General features: G+C 37.7%; 1 protein-coding gene across 1 annotated transcript in view; it reads right to left on the reverse strand.

The window, feature by feature from the left end:
• LOC114244349 (furin-like protease 2) overlaps positions 1–20,070 on the reverse strand; it is a 282,788-nt gene that overhangs the window by 95,677 nt on the left and 167,041 nt on the right. The window contains exon 3 of the mRNA XM_028176131.2: positions 6,170–6,538. Within this exon, the coding sequence (XP_028031932.2) occupies positions 6,170–6,331 (162 nt within the window). The 5' untranslated portion in view covers positions 6,332–6,538. The remainder of the gene's footprint in view (positions 1–6,169; positions 6,539–20,070) is intronic.

Consider the following 20,070-nt stretch of genomic DNA (forward strand, 5'->3'; position numbering starts at 1 on the left):
TCACTGCATCACCAGTTTATTGAACACACACCCTAAGCGGGTGCGTCTCTTCAAAATCCAGATACGATTTCCTCGTATTGAATTCAATTTCGTTCTTTCCGATCATCAGTTCCGTGTTCGAAATAATGGAGCGATTTGATAAAAACGACCCGCAATCACCGGATTGTTTTTCTGCGATGCGTCAAGTATACCTACGATATTAATCCGTGTTATATTTTAAAGATCAATAAATAATAGTTTAAAAAAACTAACAACATACGCTTTTATAGAAAATCCAACTAAAAAAAGTGCGTGCGTACAAAGTACACTTGTCAGAAGTGAAACTTTTTTGGCGAACTAATTTATAAGTCTTGCTTATAGGTATTTATACAAATCTAAAACTTTAGATTTCCGAGACTTAGAGAAAGGGAAAAAGGAAGATATGTTCCCGCCAAAAGTCTGTCAAATGTCAATCTCAAACCTTAGTGTTGACAGTCACATTATGTTTAGATTTCTAAATTGTAAATGACTAATATTTTGCCAATTGAATTGACTAATTTTATTTCATGCTACTTGATTAATGTTCAAAATTCTTTCCATTTCATTTAAATTCCTATTAACATTTTTCACAAAAAAATTATAAAATATTCGGCTGTATTTGCCTTTCCAGTTGGAAAAATACAACAACTACTTCTACTGACATTTGACAAGTACTTAATTTCAATTGTAGTTTGATGTCACTTCCGTTGCATACCTGCGTGACGTTCTGTAAAATTTTTACCCTGATGCGCGTAAAGAAGTTTCACTTCAAAAATAGAAAATAAATTTTAATAAATTAGAATTAAAAAAAATTGTGTAAGAAAAAATAATTTTATTGTAAAAAAAGCGTGGGGTGCTTTTCAGGATATTATGAAAATAACCCTTCTACTCATATCTGTTCATAAAATATTTATAACTACTGATACCATGCACGCCATTGTCATTGGTCCTTAATAAGCATACAGAATTTCGAGTTAATCTGACGTTTTGAAGGGGGTCTAAATCATGTTCAAAGATTCCGTTACATACTAACATACATACGGCTGAAGCTAATAAAAGCGTTCATTGCATCCGATACTAAGATGTTAGTTAAATTTTCGTAAAATGAATTAGTGCGAGTTTCGTTATTATTATCTAAAGTGGGCATGCAAAATAAACTGTTTACAAAGTTGAATTTCAATACAATTTCTGTTTAAAAAAAAAAAAAAAAAACGAAAAAAAAAAAAAATATTTACTAACAATCACGCCACGTTAACTGGTCCCGTGCTAAGTTCGTAAAGAACTTGTGTTACAGGTACCAGATAACGGAAATAAATGTAAGATTTTTATTATACACATACATATATTTAATATACATCCATAACCCTGGTAAAGACATTTATATTTATCATACAAATATCTTTCCTTGGCGGGATTCGAACCCGCGACCCCCTTGTGTAGTGACCATGTCACTTACCACTACACCAGACGGTCGTTTAAGACACGATTGATTTTCGCTTCCCAACATGTTGCTATATACATACACGATCAATAAAGTTCCAAGTTCTTGAAGGAGCGGGCCTATCCGTCTATAGGTATACTCGTGAATTTAGTCAGTTTTAGTAGTGGAACTATCGCGAAAAACGCATTAATTTCTCATCAGTGTTTTTTGGCTAACTCCAACTCGTGCTATTCAAATAATATGGCGGTGTTAAAATCAGAATATAGTTTTGCACAATATAAACACAATAAATTTAAAAGTGATCTATACGTAAAAATGAGGTTCTTATACACGATTGAGTCTTGGTTTCGATCATTATCTAAATCTCGGATTCTATAAAATATTTTTTACAAAGTGACCATTTATATATCTATCTATCTCTTAGGTTTATGGCGTTTTCTTTTAGATTTCGTCAATGTCAAGTGTATATAATACTCTGCTTTCTATAGCGTGCTTCGTGAACGAGCAAGGTCACAGATAGTCACTAAGAATTAAGTGAGTAGCTAAGAATGTTGACCATATTTGACGACTGACAAAACGACCCAAATACGACCTACAATTAAACATCAATCTCGTACGTAATTAGATTAAGCGCTTGACTTATCAAAGCTGTCCGATTTCTCGTTGCAGTCCATCAAATGCCGATTGCGTTCCGACCTCCCGAAACGACCGACCCAAGTTATTTTCTCCCTCACTCGAATGTGTGAACATGATTTATGGGTAAAGTTAAAAAAAAAAAACGAGAAGACGGCGACGGGGACGCACGCGACTCCGCCGATGTCCCGGCGACACGATATTAAGCGTAACAGATCAATCAAAAGTTTATTTCCAACTTTTCTAATATTCGTACACGTCTAACCTTGAAGATGTGTTGGCGTGTCAATAATAATCGTTCGCTTCAGCACCGAATGAATGGTTTGTCTGCGAAAAAATACTGGGTAATTTTAAGAGCTCAGACTTTAACTAATCTTTTTAACGCAATTTACGAAATTTAAATGTCTTAGATATTTCTATAATATAATATAATATATAGTAAAATCTACGAAGTAGAAACGTTTATGCATTATATTCATTTCATCAGTATATTTGACGGCTAAACAAGCTCAGTGCCCATCTAATACAAAGCAGTTACCGAAGCTCATAAGCATCATAAGCATGAATGCGGCCACCATCTTGAAGCATGAAGCCTATGTCTTAACTGTATAGTAATTACGAAAATTATGTTTTTTGCGCGTTTGATTTTCTTTACAGTGAATGAGTTAAGTACGTATTTCATTACAAAAATGGAACAACAAACGTATTTTAAATTAATATAACACATATCCTAAGCTCACTCAAAGAACAATGGAGAGTGCTATGTTCAGAGTTTCCCTATGAATCAGAAATGAAGAGATTCGCAGAGAACCAAGGCAACTGATATAGCCCGAAGTACTGCAAGATTGAAGTGGCTGTGGGCCGGGCCCATTGCACGAACAATGGCTGCTGAGGCTGAAAAGTTCTCAAACGGAGACCGTACTCTGGAAAGCATATCGTGGGTATCTTACGAGATGAATCGACGTTCTGTTAAAGGTCGCGGGAATCCACTGGATGATGACTGCACAGGAGCGGTCATTATGGCAAACTTTGGGGAAGGCCTAAGACCGACAGTGGAGATCTATGATGATATCCTAAATTGAAATGAGAATACTGGGAATAGGCAGTGTATAGCGCACTTAGGTGTATCAAATTTATCTGTTACTAGCCGTACTGGCCCGCTTCGTTGCATTTCAAATTAACATTATGTTAATTATTTATGGTCATTTTTATTAGGGAGTCCAACTATCATATAAATATTAGCCTATCCATTAAGTACATGTATTTTCTACATGGACACCAAGTTTCACGTCAATCGGATGCATGGTTCAGTAGTTGTAATGGAAAATCCGTAAAAACCACTGTAGATTTATATTTTTTTTTTATCGCCTAGATGGGTGGACGAGCTCACAGACCACCTGGTATTAAGTGGTTACTAGAGCCCATAGACATCTACGACATAAATGCGCCACCCACCTTGAGATATAAGTTCTAAGGTCTCAGTATAGTTACAACGGCTGCCCCACCTTTCAAATCGAAACGCATTACTGCTTCACGGCAGAAATAGGCAGGGTGGTGGTTCCTACACGCGCGGACTCACACGAGGTCCTACCGCCAGTATATTAGTATAGATTTACAGATTACTTTCGTCTGGCGTAAAAAAAAAATTAAGCATACCTATACTGACATCAAAACCTATCAGATACCAGCCTAATATAATAGTAATCGCTATCATGAAAGGGCAACCGACTGAAGCCAATTGAAATCCAAAAAAAGAATACTATTAGTATACATTTCGCTGTAGGTACATGATATCATTACTACATGTTATATTGTACCCAAACTAAAGAGCATGCCACATTTACAAGTTTTTGTGTACAAATACCATTATCTGGATCGTTTATCAAAGTCGCGTGAACTACATAATGCGACAAAGGGGACGCCAGTGGAAGTGGGCGGAGGGAAAAGAAATGTGTTACGTCACACATAAGAGAGAAACTAATAAAAATGAGGAGTTCCGTGATTGATGTCACTGTGCTGAACTAAGTTCGTTTGCAATAAAATTCTGTGGATAAAACTCTGTGGTACTTACTATATCAAATAGTGAAAAAGAACTGTTTTAAGAATACTTAATTAATACGCTACGAAATAAGAATACGCTTACGTACTACCTGCACATTCATGAGCAGACCTTAATATTATTAACTGTGATAGTTCGACTATTATTCATAAAATTCTTGCAATTGAATATTACTCACTCACTTATTCACACTCATTGGGACCTATAAAGTCATCGTGGCCTAAAGGATACGCCTAGTGAAATCTATCAAGAGATGCACTTGTGTGCAAACCCCGAAGCAGGTACCATTTTTTAAAATAGAAAACATACTTAACAAATGTTCACGATCGACTTCCACGATGAAGGAATAACATCGTGTAATGAAAACCAAACCCACAAAATTATAATTTGCGTAATTACTGGTGGTAGGACGTCTTGTGAGTTCCCACGGGTAGTTCCCACCGCCCAGCCTATTTCTGCCATGAAGCAGTAATGCGTTTCGGTTTGAAGGATGGGGCTGCTGTTGTAACTTTACTGATACCTTAGAACTCATATCTCAAAGTGGGTGGCGGCATTTGCGTTTTAGATATCTATCGGCTCCGGTAACCACTTAACACCAGCTGGGACGTGAGCTCGTCCAACCATCTAAGCAATAAACAAACTCAATTTAAATCTACAAGTAAAGAAAATTGTAAGTAATCATCTGTTTTAGGTGAAGTTGACGAAGGGGCGTCAAAGCGGAGATAGTGGTATCGGGCAAGCAAAACCCCGGTGTTAGTATTAGAGTCATTAATCACTAGAGAAAACTTAATTGGACGTCTAACGGACAGTCACGCGATGCCCTGCGATATAGTTAACGGAAGAGGTGTTGGCCGTGTGTTGCTATGAGATACGTAGACACGCAAGTATATTTCAATTGTATTGAGTCCGAAAAACTAATTAAATTATTTGCTAATCAAAACTTAAAGAAACTTAAATTACATTTCAACGACATAAGGTCGAATATCTTTAATTTTATTCATTTACTAGCTGTACCCGCCCGCTTCGCTGGACATTTAAAATTAACATTATTATTTCTCACCCCCACAAAGATTCTCATCATTAGCACCCTCGCAACTGGTCTAGGGAGTCCAACACTCATATAAATATTAGCCTATCCATTACATACATGTATTTTATAGATGGATACCAAGGCAATCGGATGCATGGTTCGGTAGTTATAACGGAACATCCGTAAAAACCACTGTAGATTTATATATTAGTATAGATATAGATTAATTTGTTCCAACGTATCACAGATGACATACGTAGTCATTTTTATGATCAGATTGATTTCTATAATTGTCGTATTTAATTACAGTCAAGGCTTCAAGAAAAATGGTATAACAAAAAACGAAATCTTGTTTGTAAAGTAAAAACAATCGTATGCTTCATACATAAAGATACATTTCGGATTGGATATAACAATATATATCACAAAAACCTTACCAAAATTTTCTAGTCAAGTAATAGTTTAAAAAAACTAACAAAATACGCTTTTATAGAAAATCCAACTAAAAAATAGAAAATAAATTTGAATTAAAAATAGTATAGGGAAAAATGATTTTATTGTAAAAAAAAGCGTGGAGTGCATGGTATCAGTAGTTATAAATATTTTATGAACAGATATGAGAAGAAGGGTTATTTTGATAAAATCCTGAAAAGCACCCCACGCTTTTTTACAATAAAATCATTTTTTCTTACACTATTTTTAAATCAAATTTATTTTCTATTTTTTAGTTGTATTTCAATTTTTTCAATATTTTTTTGGTATTGAATTGTTATCGGTCCTTAATGAGTATACCAAATTTCGAGTTAATCCGACGTTTCAAAGGGGGTTAAAATCATATTCAAAGATTTTGTTACATACTAAACATACATACGTCTGAAGCTAATAAAAGCGTATTAACAATCGTATGCTTCACACATAAAGATACATTACCGATTGGATATAATCTATCACAAAAACCTTAACAAAAATTTCTAGTAAAAGGACTGACCTGTCCGTGATTGATATATCCGTGCCTCCTCACGATGTCATCCACGTGTTCCGGTCCAGAAGGCACGTGAACCGCGAAGTGATTGTGGTAGACCGTGTCACGAGCCCCCTGGCACATGTGCAGTGCCGCCAGCAACGCCAGCGCGCACCATGACGTCACCATGACAGATGCACTCGTCACGCACCCTCACAACCCCGCATCGGTCGCGACAGCACAACGACACGTCCGCGACGCGGTGACGACAGAAAAGCAGTCCGATAACAGCACGTTACACGGTACGATATCCGTGGTAACTTTATCACAAACTACAATGCATTAGCAGTTGCGTCTTTCTTGGGCGATTCGGGTACTGGGTCATCCCACTGTTACCTGCAACAATAGATGGGCGGTTAATTTGGGCCGTTAACTTGAAACGCCTAATTTAAAGGCACTTCCGTGAACGTAACGTGCCCCGTCCGACACTCGAACCGCAAGAGGCGCTTGAGAAATATTAAATGTTAATAAAGAGCGATTGCTTTGACGCGGGCCTCTTCATTTTGAAACAGGCGTTAGTTTCGGTTGTATTCCAGAAGCAAGCGTTGAATAAATACGTTTAGCTTAGGGCGTTCTATATCACGCATCAACGCTATAAGCGAACGCACATAGAGGAACAAAATCCCGAGATTAAAAAAATCCCGAGATTGCCCGATAAGCCATGCGGTAAAGTATGAGAATCCTGACCGTGAATACATCAAGAAAATATTTATTCTCGTCGAAGAAAACTCCAAACGAATTTAGTTCTAATCTAGAAAATATATTATATATTTATGTTTTCTTAACATTTTCCCATTTTAACACTTATATTTACTGTGCAAAACGTAACGACCGTACTGTGTTGACTTAAAAAGAGTTTTTAATTTCCTGCAAAACATGAATGTAGCTATAAACTTTTGCACGATATGATCTTTCGCAGTTTATTTTTCCTTGTAATAAAACGAGATAAGATTTTGTTAAAAACACATTTTTCCATGACAGTGAGACTTGGAAGATTTCTTTGCCGTAGGCAGATAGGAGAAATTACGACTAAGCACATGTTAAGTCGACACAAGTACCACCAGACACCAATCATTAAAATCGCAGCCCATTTCAAAACAATGAGGGCCAAATCTTAAATGTGTAACAACTTTAGTATTCTTTAGTATGCATGACTCAAGTTACAAAATGGGAATTCACATCGCATCATTCAGCAGTTACACCTAGGACCAATGAGACATTTTTCAACCCTACAAAATTAGCCTTATCAACTTTATATCCATAATTTTCCAGCATCACCCCTACAGGGCCAGTATTTTTGGTCACGCGCGCTCCTCACCCTCCGAGGCTACACATCTAAAGGTCTACGGGACCTTCGAATTAATTCGGAGCTACGACGGGGATAATTCTATTAGGCACCGAGATCGGAGCATTGTGGAACGCGAGGGAACTCTAATATTTACGACTTAATAACGCCACCAAATATTTTATTAAGAAAATTTCTAGCAATTTTCACGCTCACGCTCGACGATGAAAATTGATCAAATGTACTACGAATTGAATGAAATATATGTATGATCTTACGTTAGATAAGTTTAATTTGATCAAAGATTCGTTTTTGGTATTGAACGAATAACTTTCTTGAAGGGGTTCTTTGAAATTATTTACTTCATTTCTTATTCTTCTTTCTACAAATAACATTTCAAACAAATCTGTGTGAAATGAAACGTAAAAAAATTCAAAATATTTTTTATAGAAAAATTTACGGTAGTTAGCAGAATATTCGAATTTCGACGAATGAATAACACATCAATCGTCCGTGATCCCGAAATATCTGAAATAATGTAGACAATAAAAAATTCGGGATTAAAAACTTCAAATAGTTTCAATTATGTCTACCATTTCCGAAAACCGAACAAAATACTGATAAAAAAAATTGTATATTATAAGTACTGTCAAAAATATATTTCGAAAGCATTAAATAACATTTAGTGATTAAAACAGTCCAAATATATTATTGTCATAATTCATCTCTTTTTAGAAATTATATCTTTGAAATTTTAGCAGCCCCGCAGGAAAAAACCTGTGTAATATAATAGGAAGAAAGGCTGTCAAAAGCTTCGCTGGAACAAAGGAGATCAGTAAGGAACGTTGAGAAAATTTTATACTTTCCTTCCGAGTGAAATTTATGTGATAGCAGATTCTCTGACTTACAATTTTACTTTTGAATTCTGTTAAATTTATTAAACTATCTATATGAAAATTTAAACGACCTGACACAGTAATAATAATTGCAGTTTTAATTACCTTCACGAACACAAAATACTTCCAACGAAACTTTCTCGTTAACACCATAAAGTTTTGAATACATTTCCGTACTTTAATCAAATCAAATCAGATCCAGAGCGAAAGGAAAAAAGTAAACAGAAAATAGCACGACAGATCATAAACAAAACACTTATCTTCAGCCTTTAATATAAAGAAAACTTTCATTTCTGCACGCACACAGAAATGATACAGTTTCCTTCGAAAATACCATTTATATTAACATCTGATATTCCAAGGATTACATCAGCGAGACAAGTCAGGGATATCATCATAATTAATACTCACGAAGCTTTCTGGGTAAGATATATTGAAACGAGAGGCAAAAGTTTATTAACCCGACAAGTGAAGTGGTCCTCTTTGTAAGCGGTGTCGATGAAATTCTCGAGCCACCCAAATCTTGGCTGAACACCTCAATAATTAGCCGGTTATTCGCAGCAGTCGAGCGACGCGGCATGAATAAAACATCGTTTACGAAACACAAGTGCCATTATAACGACCAATCCGGCCGGGCCTCTGGTAACTCAACTGTATTAGGGAGTGCATAAGGACGAAAAACTTCGTAGGTTCAATCGGGCGGGTCAGAGTAGAATGGACACGGTTTATAGTGCCTTCCAGTGCACAGACCAAATCAACAGGGCTGAGGTAAACAGGCGGTGACGTGGCAAACATCGACCGCTATTACTGTTCAAGGGATTAATTAGAATGCATTGCCCGTCCGTTTTCTGAAGTAGTAATAACGGGGCAGGTTCATTCATCAAGTCTCGTATTTGCGTAGCGCGTAAGCCTCGTGCGGTATTACGGGAACACGTTTTCGTAATTAATCAATGTTATATTTAAGTTACAGACAACCGCATATACAAATGAATGTGCCCATCATTATTGAGAACGTATGTACAGATACTCGTATGTCATAGCAATGAATTGAAATATTCTTAATCGATGAGGGATCTAATGCGTAATGTAGTTTTAATCATCAACGTAAGGTCTAACCTAGCGCAGCAGATAGTAACGTTAACGGTAATTAGTCTTGTGTGTGTCTTTTTTTTTATTTCTTAGATGGATGGACGAGCTCACAGCCCACCTGGTGATAAGTGTTTACTGGAGCCCATAGACATCTACAACGTAAATGCGCCACCCACCTTGAGATATAAGTTCTAAGGTCTGAGTATGGTAACAACGGCTACCCCACCCTTCAAACCGAAACGCATTGCTGCTTCACTGCGGAAATAGACAAGGTGGTGGTACCTACCCGTGCGGACTCACAAGAGGTCCTACCACCAGTGAATTCTACTTCCGCCCTTGGTCCAACTAGACGAGGTCGGCACATATGTATATATTTCCTTATTGTTTTTTTTGATGTGGCATAAATTTTGAGATCCGCCTATATGAAAAAGTCTCGAGTTTGGCAAACGCAGGCTTGGGTTTGATAAATCAGGATCTGTATACGTCTTAATACGTGAAGCAAAAACTTTGCATCCCTTTTTACGAAAAAAGCGCGGACGGAGGAATATACTCGTATGTCATAGCAATGAATTGAAATATTCTTAATCGATGAGGGATCTAATGCGTAATGTAGTTTTAATCATCAACGTAAGGTCTAACCTAGCGCAGCAGATAGTAACGTTAACGGTAATTAGTCTTGTGTGTGTCTTTTTTTTTATTTCTTAGATGGATGGACGAGCTCACAGCCCACCTGGTGATAAGTGTTTACTGGAGCCCATAGACATCTACAACGTAAATGCGCCACCCACCTTGAGATATAAGTTCTAAGGTCTGAGTATGGTAACAACGGCTACCCCACCCTTCAAACCGAAACGCATTGCTGCTTCACTGCGGAAATAGACAAGGTGGTGGTACCTACCCGTGCGGACTCACAAGAGGTCCTACCACCAGTGAATTCTACTTCCGCCCTTGGTCCAACTAGACGAGGTCGGCACATATGTATATATTTCCTTATTGTTTTTTTTGATGTGGCATAAATTTTGAGATCCGCCTATATGAAAAAGTCTCGAGTTTGGCAAACGCAGGCTTGGGTTTGATAAATCAGGATCTGTATACGTCTTAATACGTGAAGCAAAAACTTTGCATCCCTTTTTACGAAAAAAGCGCGGACGGAGGAATATGACATTTCCCACAATTATAGAGAATATAACTAGTCAGGTCATAAGCCATTCCGACAGGAGCCCTCTTCTTCGATATAGCGAAGGCGTTCGACAAAGTCTGGCACAACGGTTTGATATTCAAACTGTATAACATGGGAGTGCCAGACAGACTCGTGCTCATCATACGAGACTACTTGTCGAACCGTTCGTTCCGATATCGAGTCGAGGGAACGCGTTCCCGGCCCCGTCACGTCACAGCCGGAGTCCCGCAAGGCTCCGCCCTCTCCCCGTTACTATTCAGTTTGTATATCAACGATATACCCCGGTCTCCGGAGACCCATCTGGCGCTCTTCGCCGATGACACCGCCATCTACTACTCGTGTAGGAAGAAGGCGTTGCTTCATCGACGACTTCAGACCGCAGCTACCACCATGGGACAGTGGTTCCGGAAGTGGCGCATCGACATTAACCCCACGAAAAGCACAGCGGTGCTCTTCAAAAGGGGTCGCCCTCCGAACACCACGCTGAGCATCCCCCTCCCGACTAGGCGCGTCAATACCCCCGCCCCCGCCGTTCGCCCGATCACGATGTTCGACCAACCCATACCGTGGGCCCCGAAGGTCAAATATTTAGGCGTCACCCTCGACAGTAGGATGACATTCCGCCCCCACATCAAGACGGTACGCGATCGTGCCGCCTTCATTCTAGGACGTCTCTACCCGATGATATGTAGGCGAAGTAAAATGTCCCTTAGAAATAAGGTGACACTCTACAAAACTTGCATACGCCCCGTCATGACCTATGCAAGTGTAGTGTTCGCTCACGCGGCCCGCATACACCTAAAAACATTTCAAATTATTCAATCCCGTTTTTGCAGGATAGCCGTCGGAGCCCCGTGGTTCGTCAGGAACGTCGACCTCCATGACGACCTGGACTTAGAGTCCATCAGTAAGTATCTTCAGTCGGCGTCCATGCGCCACTTCGATAAAGCGGCACGACACGAGAACCCTCTCATCGTGGCCGCCGGTAACTACATTCCCGATCCTGCGGACAGAATGGAAAGCAGTCGACGTCGCCCAAAACACGTTATCTCGGATCCTCCCGATCCACTAACGGTGCTTTTAGGTACTTCAAGCACCGGTCACCGTTCTCGTCGAACCCGTCGCTTGCGAAGGGCTCGACGAGTAAATTAACTCTCAGACACAGCCCACTGAGTTTCTCGCCGGATCTTCTCAGTGGGTCGCGTTTCCGATCCGGTGGTAGATTCTGCGAAGCACGACTCTTGCTAGGGTTCGTGTTAGCAACATCGTCAGGTTTGAGCCCCGTGAGCTCACCTACTAAAGTTAGGGTTACGCTGATATAGCCTCTCAAGGCTCTCAGCTTAGGTAGGAAAAAAAAAAAAAAAAAAGGTCATAAGTATTGTCACACAGTAAAAACTTTTCTTTTAGAATGCTGGCCACAAAAAAGTTTATTGAATTCGAATTTCGAATTGTTCATGAAAATAAAAATGTATACTTTTAGAATTTTACTCATTTTTAAATATGGAGTGGACGCTTAAAGAAGACCGTGTTGCAGTTATTGCGTTGCATCGTTGCGGTTACGCGTCAATTAAAATTTTTAACATACTGAAAATTTTGAATATAACCAAAAGATTCGTTTATCGTACCATCAAACGATACAATAAAGACTCTAGTGTAGATGACAGGTCAAGAAGTGGTCGCCCTCGGTCTGTTAGGACTCCAGCAGTGATAAAAGCTGTGAAGGCGCGAATTCAAAGAAATCCCAAACGTAAGCAGAAACTGTTGGCCCTTCAGATGGGGTTAAGCAGAACCACGGTGAAAAGGGTGTTAAATGAAGACTTAGGGCTTCGGGCATATCGAATAAAAACAGGACATCGTTTGAATGCTCGTCTAATGGACCTGAGACTGAAGAGATGCCGCGCTTTGTTGAAGCGGTACGCGGGAAAAAAATATCGGGAAATTCTTTTTTCGGATGAAAAAATTTTTACCGTAAAAGAGAGCTACAACAAACAAAATGATAAGATGTACGCACACAGTAGTGAAGAAGCGAGCAACCGTATTCCGCGTGTCCAACGAGGTCATTTTCCATCCTCGCTCATGGTATGGTTGGGAGTTTCTTATTGGGGCTTAACAGAGGTACATTTTTGTGAGAAAGGTGTAAAAACGAATGCAGTTGTGTATCAAAATACAGTCCTGACGAACCTTGTGGAACCTGTTTCTCATACCATGTTCAATAACAGGCACTGGGTATTCCAACAAGATTCGGCGCCAGCTCATAGAGCGAAGACCACACAAGACTGGCTGGCGGCGCGTGAAATTGACTTCATCCGGCACGAAGACTGGCCCTCCTCCAGTCCAGATTTGAATCCGTTAGATGACAAGATATGGCAACACTTGGAGGAAAAGGCGTGCTCAAAGCCTCATCCCAATTTGGAGTCACTCAAGACATCCTTGATTAAGGCAGCCGCCGATATTGACATGGACCTCGTTCGTGCTGCGATAGACGACTGGCCGCGCAGATTGAAGGCCTGTATTCAAAATCACGGAGGTCATTTTGAATAAACTTTAGTGTCATAAGAATCTATGTTTTGTTAAGTTCATTTTGGTATATGAATGGTTACATAATGAATAAACTTGTTTCAATTATTTTACATTAAACATGTGACAGAATTTATGACCTGACTAGGTAGAGAAAGAGTGCAGAATGTTTTTTTTTTTATTATGCATAAAAAATACATTAAATCAATAAAAAAAACATTACACACACTACCATGTATTAGAACGCATACATATAAAAATACTCTTTGTTTATTGTCAATTGTCAAACTTTTGTTATTGCTTAAAGTATGTGGTCAAATTGAGAAGAGATTAATATTATTTGTCTATAGTGTAGTGTTGGCGAAATCTGTGATTAAAGAAGTACAATAGTCTTTGACATTAGAACCTTAATAATGTTTAAGCTTATAATTTCAATTAATTACGGGTATAGTCGAATTTCGACTACTGCGGAACCACTAGTATAAATTAAAGATTAATCAGGTTTTCGAGATATCAAACTAGTTTCTAAACGCAATCGACATCTGTCATTCTCAAATGTAGCTATCTCGCTCTTTACTTAACTTCTCCCTTGTCTTTTCCTAATAGTGTTTAGTCAAGTGCGTGTTCATATTAAATAATTCTTATCAATTAATTGTATATTTTAATCCATATACAAAAAGGTTTCATTACAATATTAAATTAATATTTACGGAGACTAGGTAGTCCTAGGTAGTCCTGACACTAGTCAATTGCCATACTTGTTCAATATCGAAATGTCCAGTCTACGACCTCAAAGGCGTAGAGCTCGTGACCCAAAAAGGTACTAGTGCCCTCTTCGTTCGAGGAATTAACGTATCCAACTTAGACGAATGGCAGTAACATAATTTTTGTACCTGGTGGTACCTACCCGTGCGGACTCACAATAGGTACTACCACCAGTGATTACGCAAATTATAATTTTGCGGGTTTGATTTTTATTAGACGATGTTATTCCTTCACCGTGGAAGTCAATCGTGAACATTTGTTAAATACGTATTTCATTCGAAAAATTGGTACCCGTCTGCGGGATTCGAACACCGGTGCATCGCAACAACGAATGCACCGGACGTCTTATCCTTTAGGCCACGACGACTTCCGATTCCGATTCGTTATGACTGATATGTGAAATATCAACTCTTTTCTTTTCATATGAGGGTCAACATTGAAACACTCAATTATACTTTTATTATCAACGTTCCTATTTCTTATTGTCATTTCCTTAAAGTCCAGAATCCAACTTTTTTATGATAAAGTATTAAAGTCAAAAAGCGAATTGCATTTCTCAGAGTTCCAAGAAAACCTAATGCTTTTGCGATTTGAAGCGTGAAATCTTTGAAACTAATATCCCAAGGAATAAATGGTTACATTCTTCGGGGGCCACAAAGAGAAAATTCAATTGAAATGAACTTTACAAGGAAATAAGACGCAGCACGATATAGCCAAGTGTAGTTTATAACGTCTAATCGTGAACTCGCTTGTGCGCTAATTGGTTGTTGGCTCAATTTATTTCCTTTCGCGTCGACATTTTATAAAATAAATAAACACTTTCAGTACACCCACGTTGCAAGTACAATACGAATGTGTATTTTATTTTCGATTTGTATTGTTTTATATTTTCACGTTTTTTAAAATTGAATCCAGATAATATCTCGCCGCGATTAAGAATTAGACTAGTTTCGGACTATGATACCTTTTATTTTTGTGTTTTTTCGCATCGAGTGATTACCGCGAGCTGTGGTTGTCAAGCATCACAATAATTTGAGACAAAAACTTTTTATTTCCATTTTGCTGCTATATTACTATAAGTGGCACAGGCTGTACTAGTTTACAATACAATCACACCACTAACAAAATAGTTTAGCAGTATGAATAAAAGTTAAATAAAAAAAAAAAAACAAGAGAAGCCCTTAATAACGTGTTATCGAGTAACACTTCCGGCCTCACATAATAAATTATTTACGAATTAGTTAGGGTACATCCTAATGATTAGGCAATATAATATAGAACTTATTGTCTTATAATATAATTAGTAATTTCATAATAAAGTAAATAGTTGATTCATGTTTCTTTATACATATAATATTTTATTTCATTAATTAATATTTTATTCCGCTTGACAGCTTCCGGCGCAATAAACCTTTAAGCCTTCGTCAAACAGAACGCGTACTTAGCTCGCGTCAGAGCGCTACGCTATGACGCCGGGAGGTGATGTACTACTGTGGTAACATACCGCTATAGCGCTTATAGCGCTGGCGCTCTGTGTGACGGTATGTTACCATAGTAGTACAACACATCTCGGCGTCATAGCGCGGCGTCAGTTCAGGGCTCTGACGCGCGCTAATTACGCGTTCTGTTTGACGAAGGCTTTAATGTTATTTATGTTGTAATAATTTGATAATTCGATATTATTAAATAATAATTGTACGTAAATGATCAACAGAATAATTAAGATAAACAATTTTTAGTATTAACTATTAAGTTTGTATTAATATAGGTCAAGATGATTGTATAAATACCGGCGGTTAGTATATTTCTGATTGCCCACTGAGTTTCTCGCCGGATCTTCTCAGTGGGTCGCGTTTCCGATCCGGTGGTAGATTCTGCGAAGCACGGCTTTTGCTAGGGTTCGTGTTAGCAACGTCGTCAGATTTGAGCCCCGTGAGCTCACCTACTAGTTAAGGTTACGCTGATATAGCCTCTTAAGGTTATCAGCTTAGGTAGGGGAAAAAATCTGATTCATTCGTATTCTACCCATCTTAACGTGTATTGAAGAGAATATATTATTTCGTGTGGATGTAAAATGCCTCAATTGTCGCCGCCACCCTTTTAATAATCCTTTAACAAAAGTCTAGTTCCGTATAAAAAAACATCAGGCATCTAACAACCGAGTCCGCCCACAAGTACCTACAGGCCCGAACAGCTTATTATCGATAAAGTTGTGCTATATAATATATTATCAAGTCGATACACGGAATGCGGCGCGCGTTATACTTGCAACTGCGTTCGCGAGCCGAATACGTAAATACGTAACGTTAATTCTATACGAAAAGATAATATTAAAAGTGTATTAATGTAATATATACATATATACATGTAAACAATAAGATTTTTACTGTTTTTACGATGTTTTCGCGTGGTGTTACTGGTGGTAGGACCTATTGTGAGTCCGCGCGGGTAGGTACCACAATCTGTTTCTATAGTAATGCGTTTCGGTTTGAAGGGTGGGGCAGCCGTTGTAACTATACTTAGATCTTAGAACTTATATCTCAAGGTTGGTGGCGCATTTACGTTGTAGATGTCTATGGGCTCCAGTAACCACTTAACACCAGGTGGGCTGTGAGCTCGTCCACCCATCTAAGCCGTAACGGTTTGCTTGTGTGCTTGTTTTATTGACTCAAAAACGACTGAAGCAAATTTTCATGTTCATAGCCTAAAAAAGGTATTGATTAGATTAAAAAAGGAGTTGCAATTTATTAGGCCGCTTTTTATCGCTAAAGGCTCCTTTCAAAAATCGCTTCAAGAAGCTTATTTCATAGCGTTGCCACGACACCTAGGAAGAGAATTACTTCCAAACTTTTATAGATAGAAATGTAAAAATGTTTTCTGAAAGTGCACTGAGGATTCTCGCAGCGGCTTCGGGCAGTAGTCTATCTTACGCGGTGCTAACTGAACATGGGAACCCGTAGTAACCGCAAATTGAATAGCGCTTTGAGTCATGTGATTGAGCTCTCAATTGCCTTTGATGACAAACAGTTGGGAGAAGGTAGTGTAAAGAAAACGATTTTTTTTTTTGCTTAGATGGGTGGACGAGCTCACGGTTCACCTTTTTTTTTTATTGCTTAGATGTGTGGACGAGCTCACAGCCCACCTGATGTTAAGTGGTTACTGGAGCCCATAGACATCTACAACGTAAATGCGCCACACACCTTGAGATATAGTTCTAAGGTCTCAGTATAGTCACAACGGCTACCCCACCCTTTAAACCGAAACGCATTACTGCTTCACGGCAGAAATAGGCGGGGCGGTGGTACCTGCCCGTGAGGACTCACAAGAGGTCCTACCAAAAATAATTACCACCTGTTGTTAAGTGGTTACCAGAGCCCGCAGACATCTACAACATAAATGCCGCCACCCACCTTGAGATATGAGTTCTAAGGTCTCAGTATAATTACTCTTACCTATACTATATACTCTTGTATCTGCAACTATATAAAAAAAATCCCACTAGTTTCGCCTGCAAATTAAATTTTCTCTATTTACTCTTCCTTCTCATACTTCACTCTTTAATTCTGGCACAAATAATCTGTCAAATCACATGTTTAAATTTCTATCAAATATTCTATCTATCGAATATGTATGCATATATGTTAATACAAAGTGAATCTACCTCATTAATAACCATAACAATACTTTCAGTTTCTCAGTTACAGATAGACTTATTGCCATATTATATTGTTTATTGCCATTACCAAACTAAAGAGATTTAATACGACCGATAAACGTATACCGTATACTACGATCAGTCTGAATTTAGATTTTAATCAATCTGATGTGGTATTATGGTTAAATACTCTCTGATAATCTGTAGAATACTGTGTAACGTGTACTCAAACTGCCGATCATGTTCATTACAACGAGAACAATGAGAATTGTTTAGACAGCTTATTATGCTGGGGCACGAGCTTTCAACCGACGCGACGTAGCAAGTTATGCTACGCTCGCTCTACGAACTGCTACGATGGTTTACACACTTAATGCTACATTTCTATCTCTACGACATATTATGTTAACGCATTTTATATATATATTTTTTAAGGGATTTTATGACCTGGTAACTAGGACCTTTAAGTCATGTCATATTTTAATTTATATTCTTATTTTTATGAAAAATGATAAAATGGAGTGAAATGAAATGAATATGATTAATTTAAGACATTAATCAACTGGGATGAAACTAAATGGCATGTGATGATATGGGATGAAATATAATTTCAGTAAAATGGTGGTCATTTACTGAGATTTTTTCAGTGGACTTTTTGGAGGATCCCGAGAAGTTATGTTCAGCGGCTTTGTTTCATTTTCCCATATTTGTGCACTTTCACAGATATTAAACAGTTAATAAACCGCCGTTATTACACATTTAAACCTGATGAAACACTAAATAAACAAAATAAAACAAATCACACAACTTCAGTCCTCGCGTTACCCCCAAAAAGTCCTCGCATTTTATATGATTTCAAGTACTGCTGAATTTTTACACATGTTTTAATTTTTTAATGTGATCGCGTACAAGCTCACCTGTGCATATGTGATCACTGTCGCTTGTAGACATCGAAGCAGGAACACAGAAAGCTACTTACTGCCTACGACTGTGTACTCTTTTAGAATCTATTTTTAAGAATTTATATTTAACATTTAAGTGCCTATATTTAACGTTATATGTATTCTATAATACTGAGATGTTATTTTAAGGAAGATTTTTGTTTTGATTTTGTTCTTTTTTTGGTTTTGTTGTTGTTGTTTGTTATTCTTTTGTTAATGCACCTACCATGCATTATCTCTGCACCACCCTATGGTCGACTGGAAGAGAATGCCCATGGCATTAAGTCCGCCTGTGTACAAGTTTTGTTTTGTGCATAAAGTATAAATAAATAAATAAATTTATACGAGAATAGATAGGCTCCTAAATGAATCAACTAAACTCATTTCATCTACATCGGTTTTCGCGAATCGTATACAAATTAGTTTTTATTTATTTATTTATTGTTAAAATAGAAGTAGAAACACAATCATAATTTGCATCTGTGCTTGAACTAGCTGACAAAACCTGTATCACAAGCAGCTTTGCTCCTCGTAGAAAGAATACAACAGCTTTACTTCAGATACACAAACATAGAAAATTAATAGACAAAAATGAAACTGAAATTCATGGATTGCATAAAAGTGACAACATGCGAGCTTAAAATATAACAATTAACAAAAAATATTGAAATGAATGTATTAATGTACTCTCTGTGCGTATACATAATTACAAATAATATATATTTTACCACGAAAGTAATAGAATATTCGAAACGTTGGGAAATAACATAATTACAATAAAAACGCGACATTAAATCTTAGCAAAAGGAGTTTAAATTATGAAATTAATTTCAGACACACAAACATTTGTTTAAATTGATGAAGAAGATGTATGGAAATGGTAGTGCAAGGTAGAGGGGGAAGAGGTCAACCGAAGAAGACATGGATGGAGTGTGTGAATGACGATATGAGAGAGAGAGGAGTGAATGTTGAGATGACGGCTGATAGAAGAGAATGGAAGAGAAAAAATAGCTGTGCCGACCCCACCTAGTGGGATAAGGTGGAGAAAAAGAAGAAGAAAAATTTGTTTAAATTATACCAATAATTTATTGTGCGCCCCTAACATCATTTTCGTGAAGAATAACACATATTATGTTATCGAATTTCTCCTCTTCAATCTCATTTAAAAATAACAATAGCGTTATAACTACCTAATCCAAATTAAACCCTGTAAAGTATTTTTTTTTTTCATTATTCAACCTGATATACACCGTAGTGAAAACTGAAAAACGCTTTTAGTACCGGTAATTCGTGTAATACAACGGTAATTATGTAAATGTTCGTAATTAATATCGGAGTGATGAATATTTAAGAGGCTATTGTTACCAAGAAATATTAACGTCGCTACCGACGGCTTCAGATACGAAATGACTTATGTGCCAACGTGATCGTCACAAAAAGCTTCCGGGTTTCCTCAATTCATTTTAATATTCCTTTATGATAATAATATTTATATTGAACGCGTTTTAATTAGTACACTTTTATTACAACGCTTTGAGTT

This window comes from Bombyx mandarina, chromosome 21, assembly GCF_030267445.1.
Source record: "Bombyx mandarina strain Sakado chromosome 21, ASM3026744v2".
Lineage (NCBI taxonomy): Eukaryota > Metazoa > Arthropoda > Insecta > Lepidoptera > Bombycidae > Bombyx > Bombyx mandarina.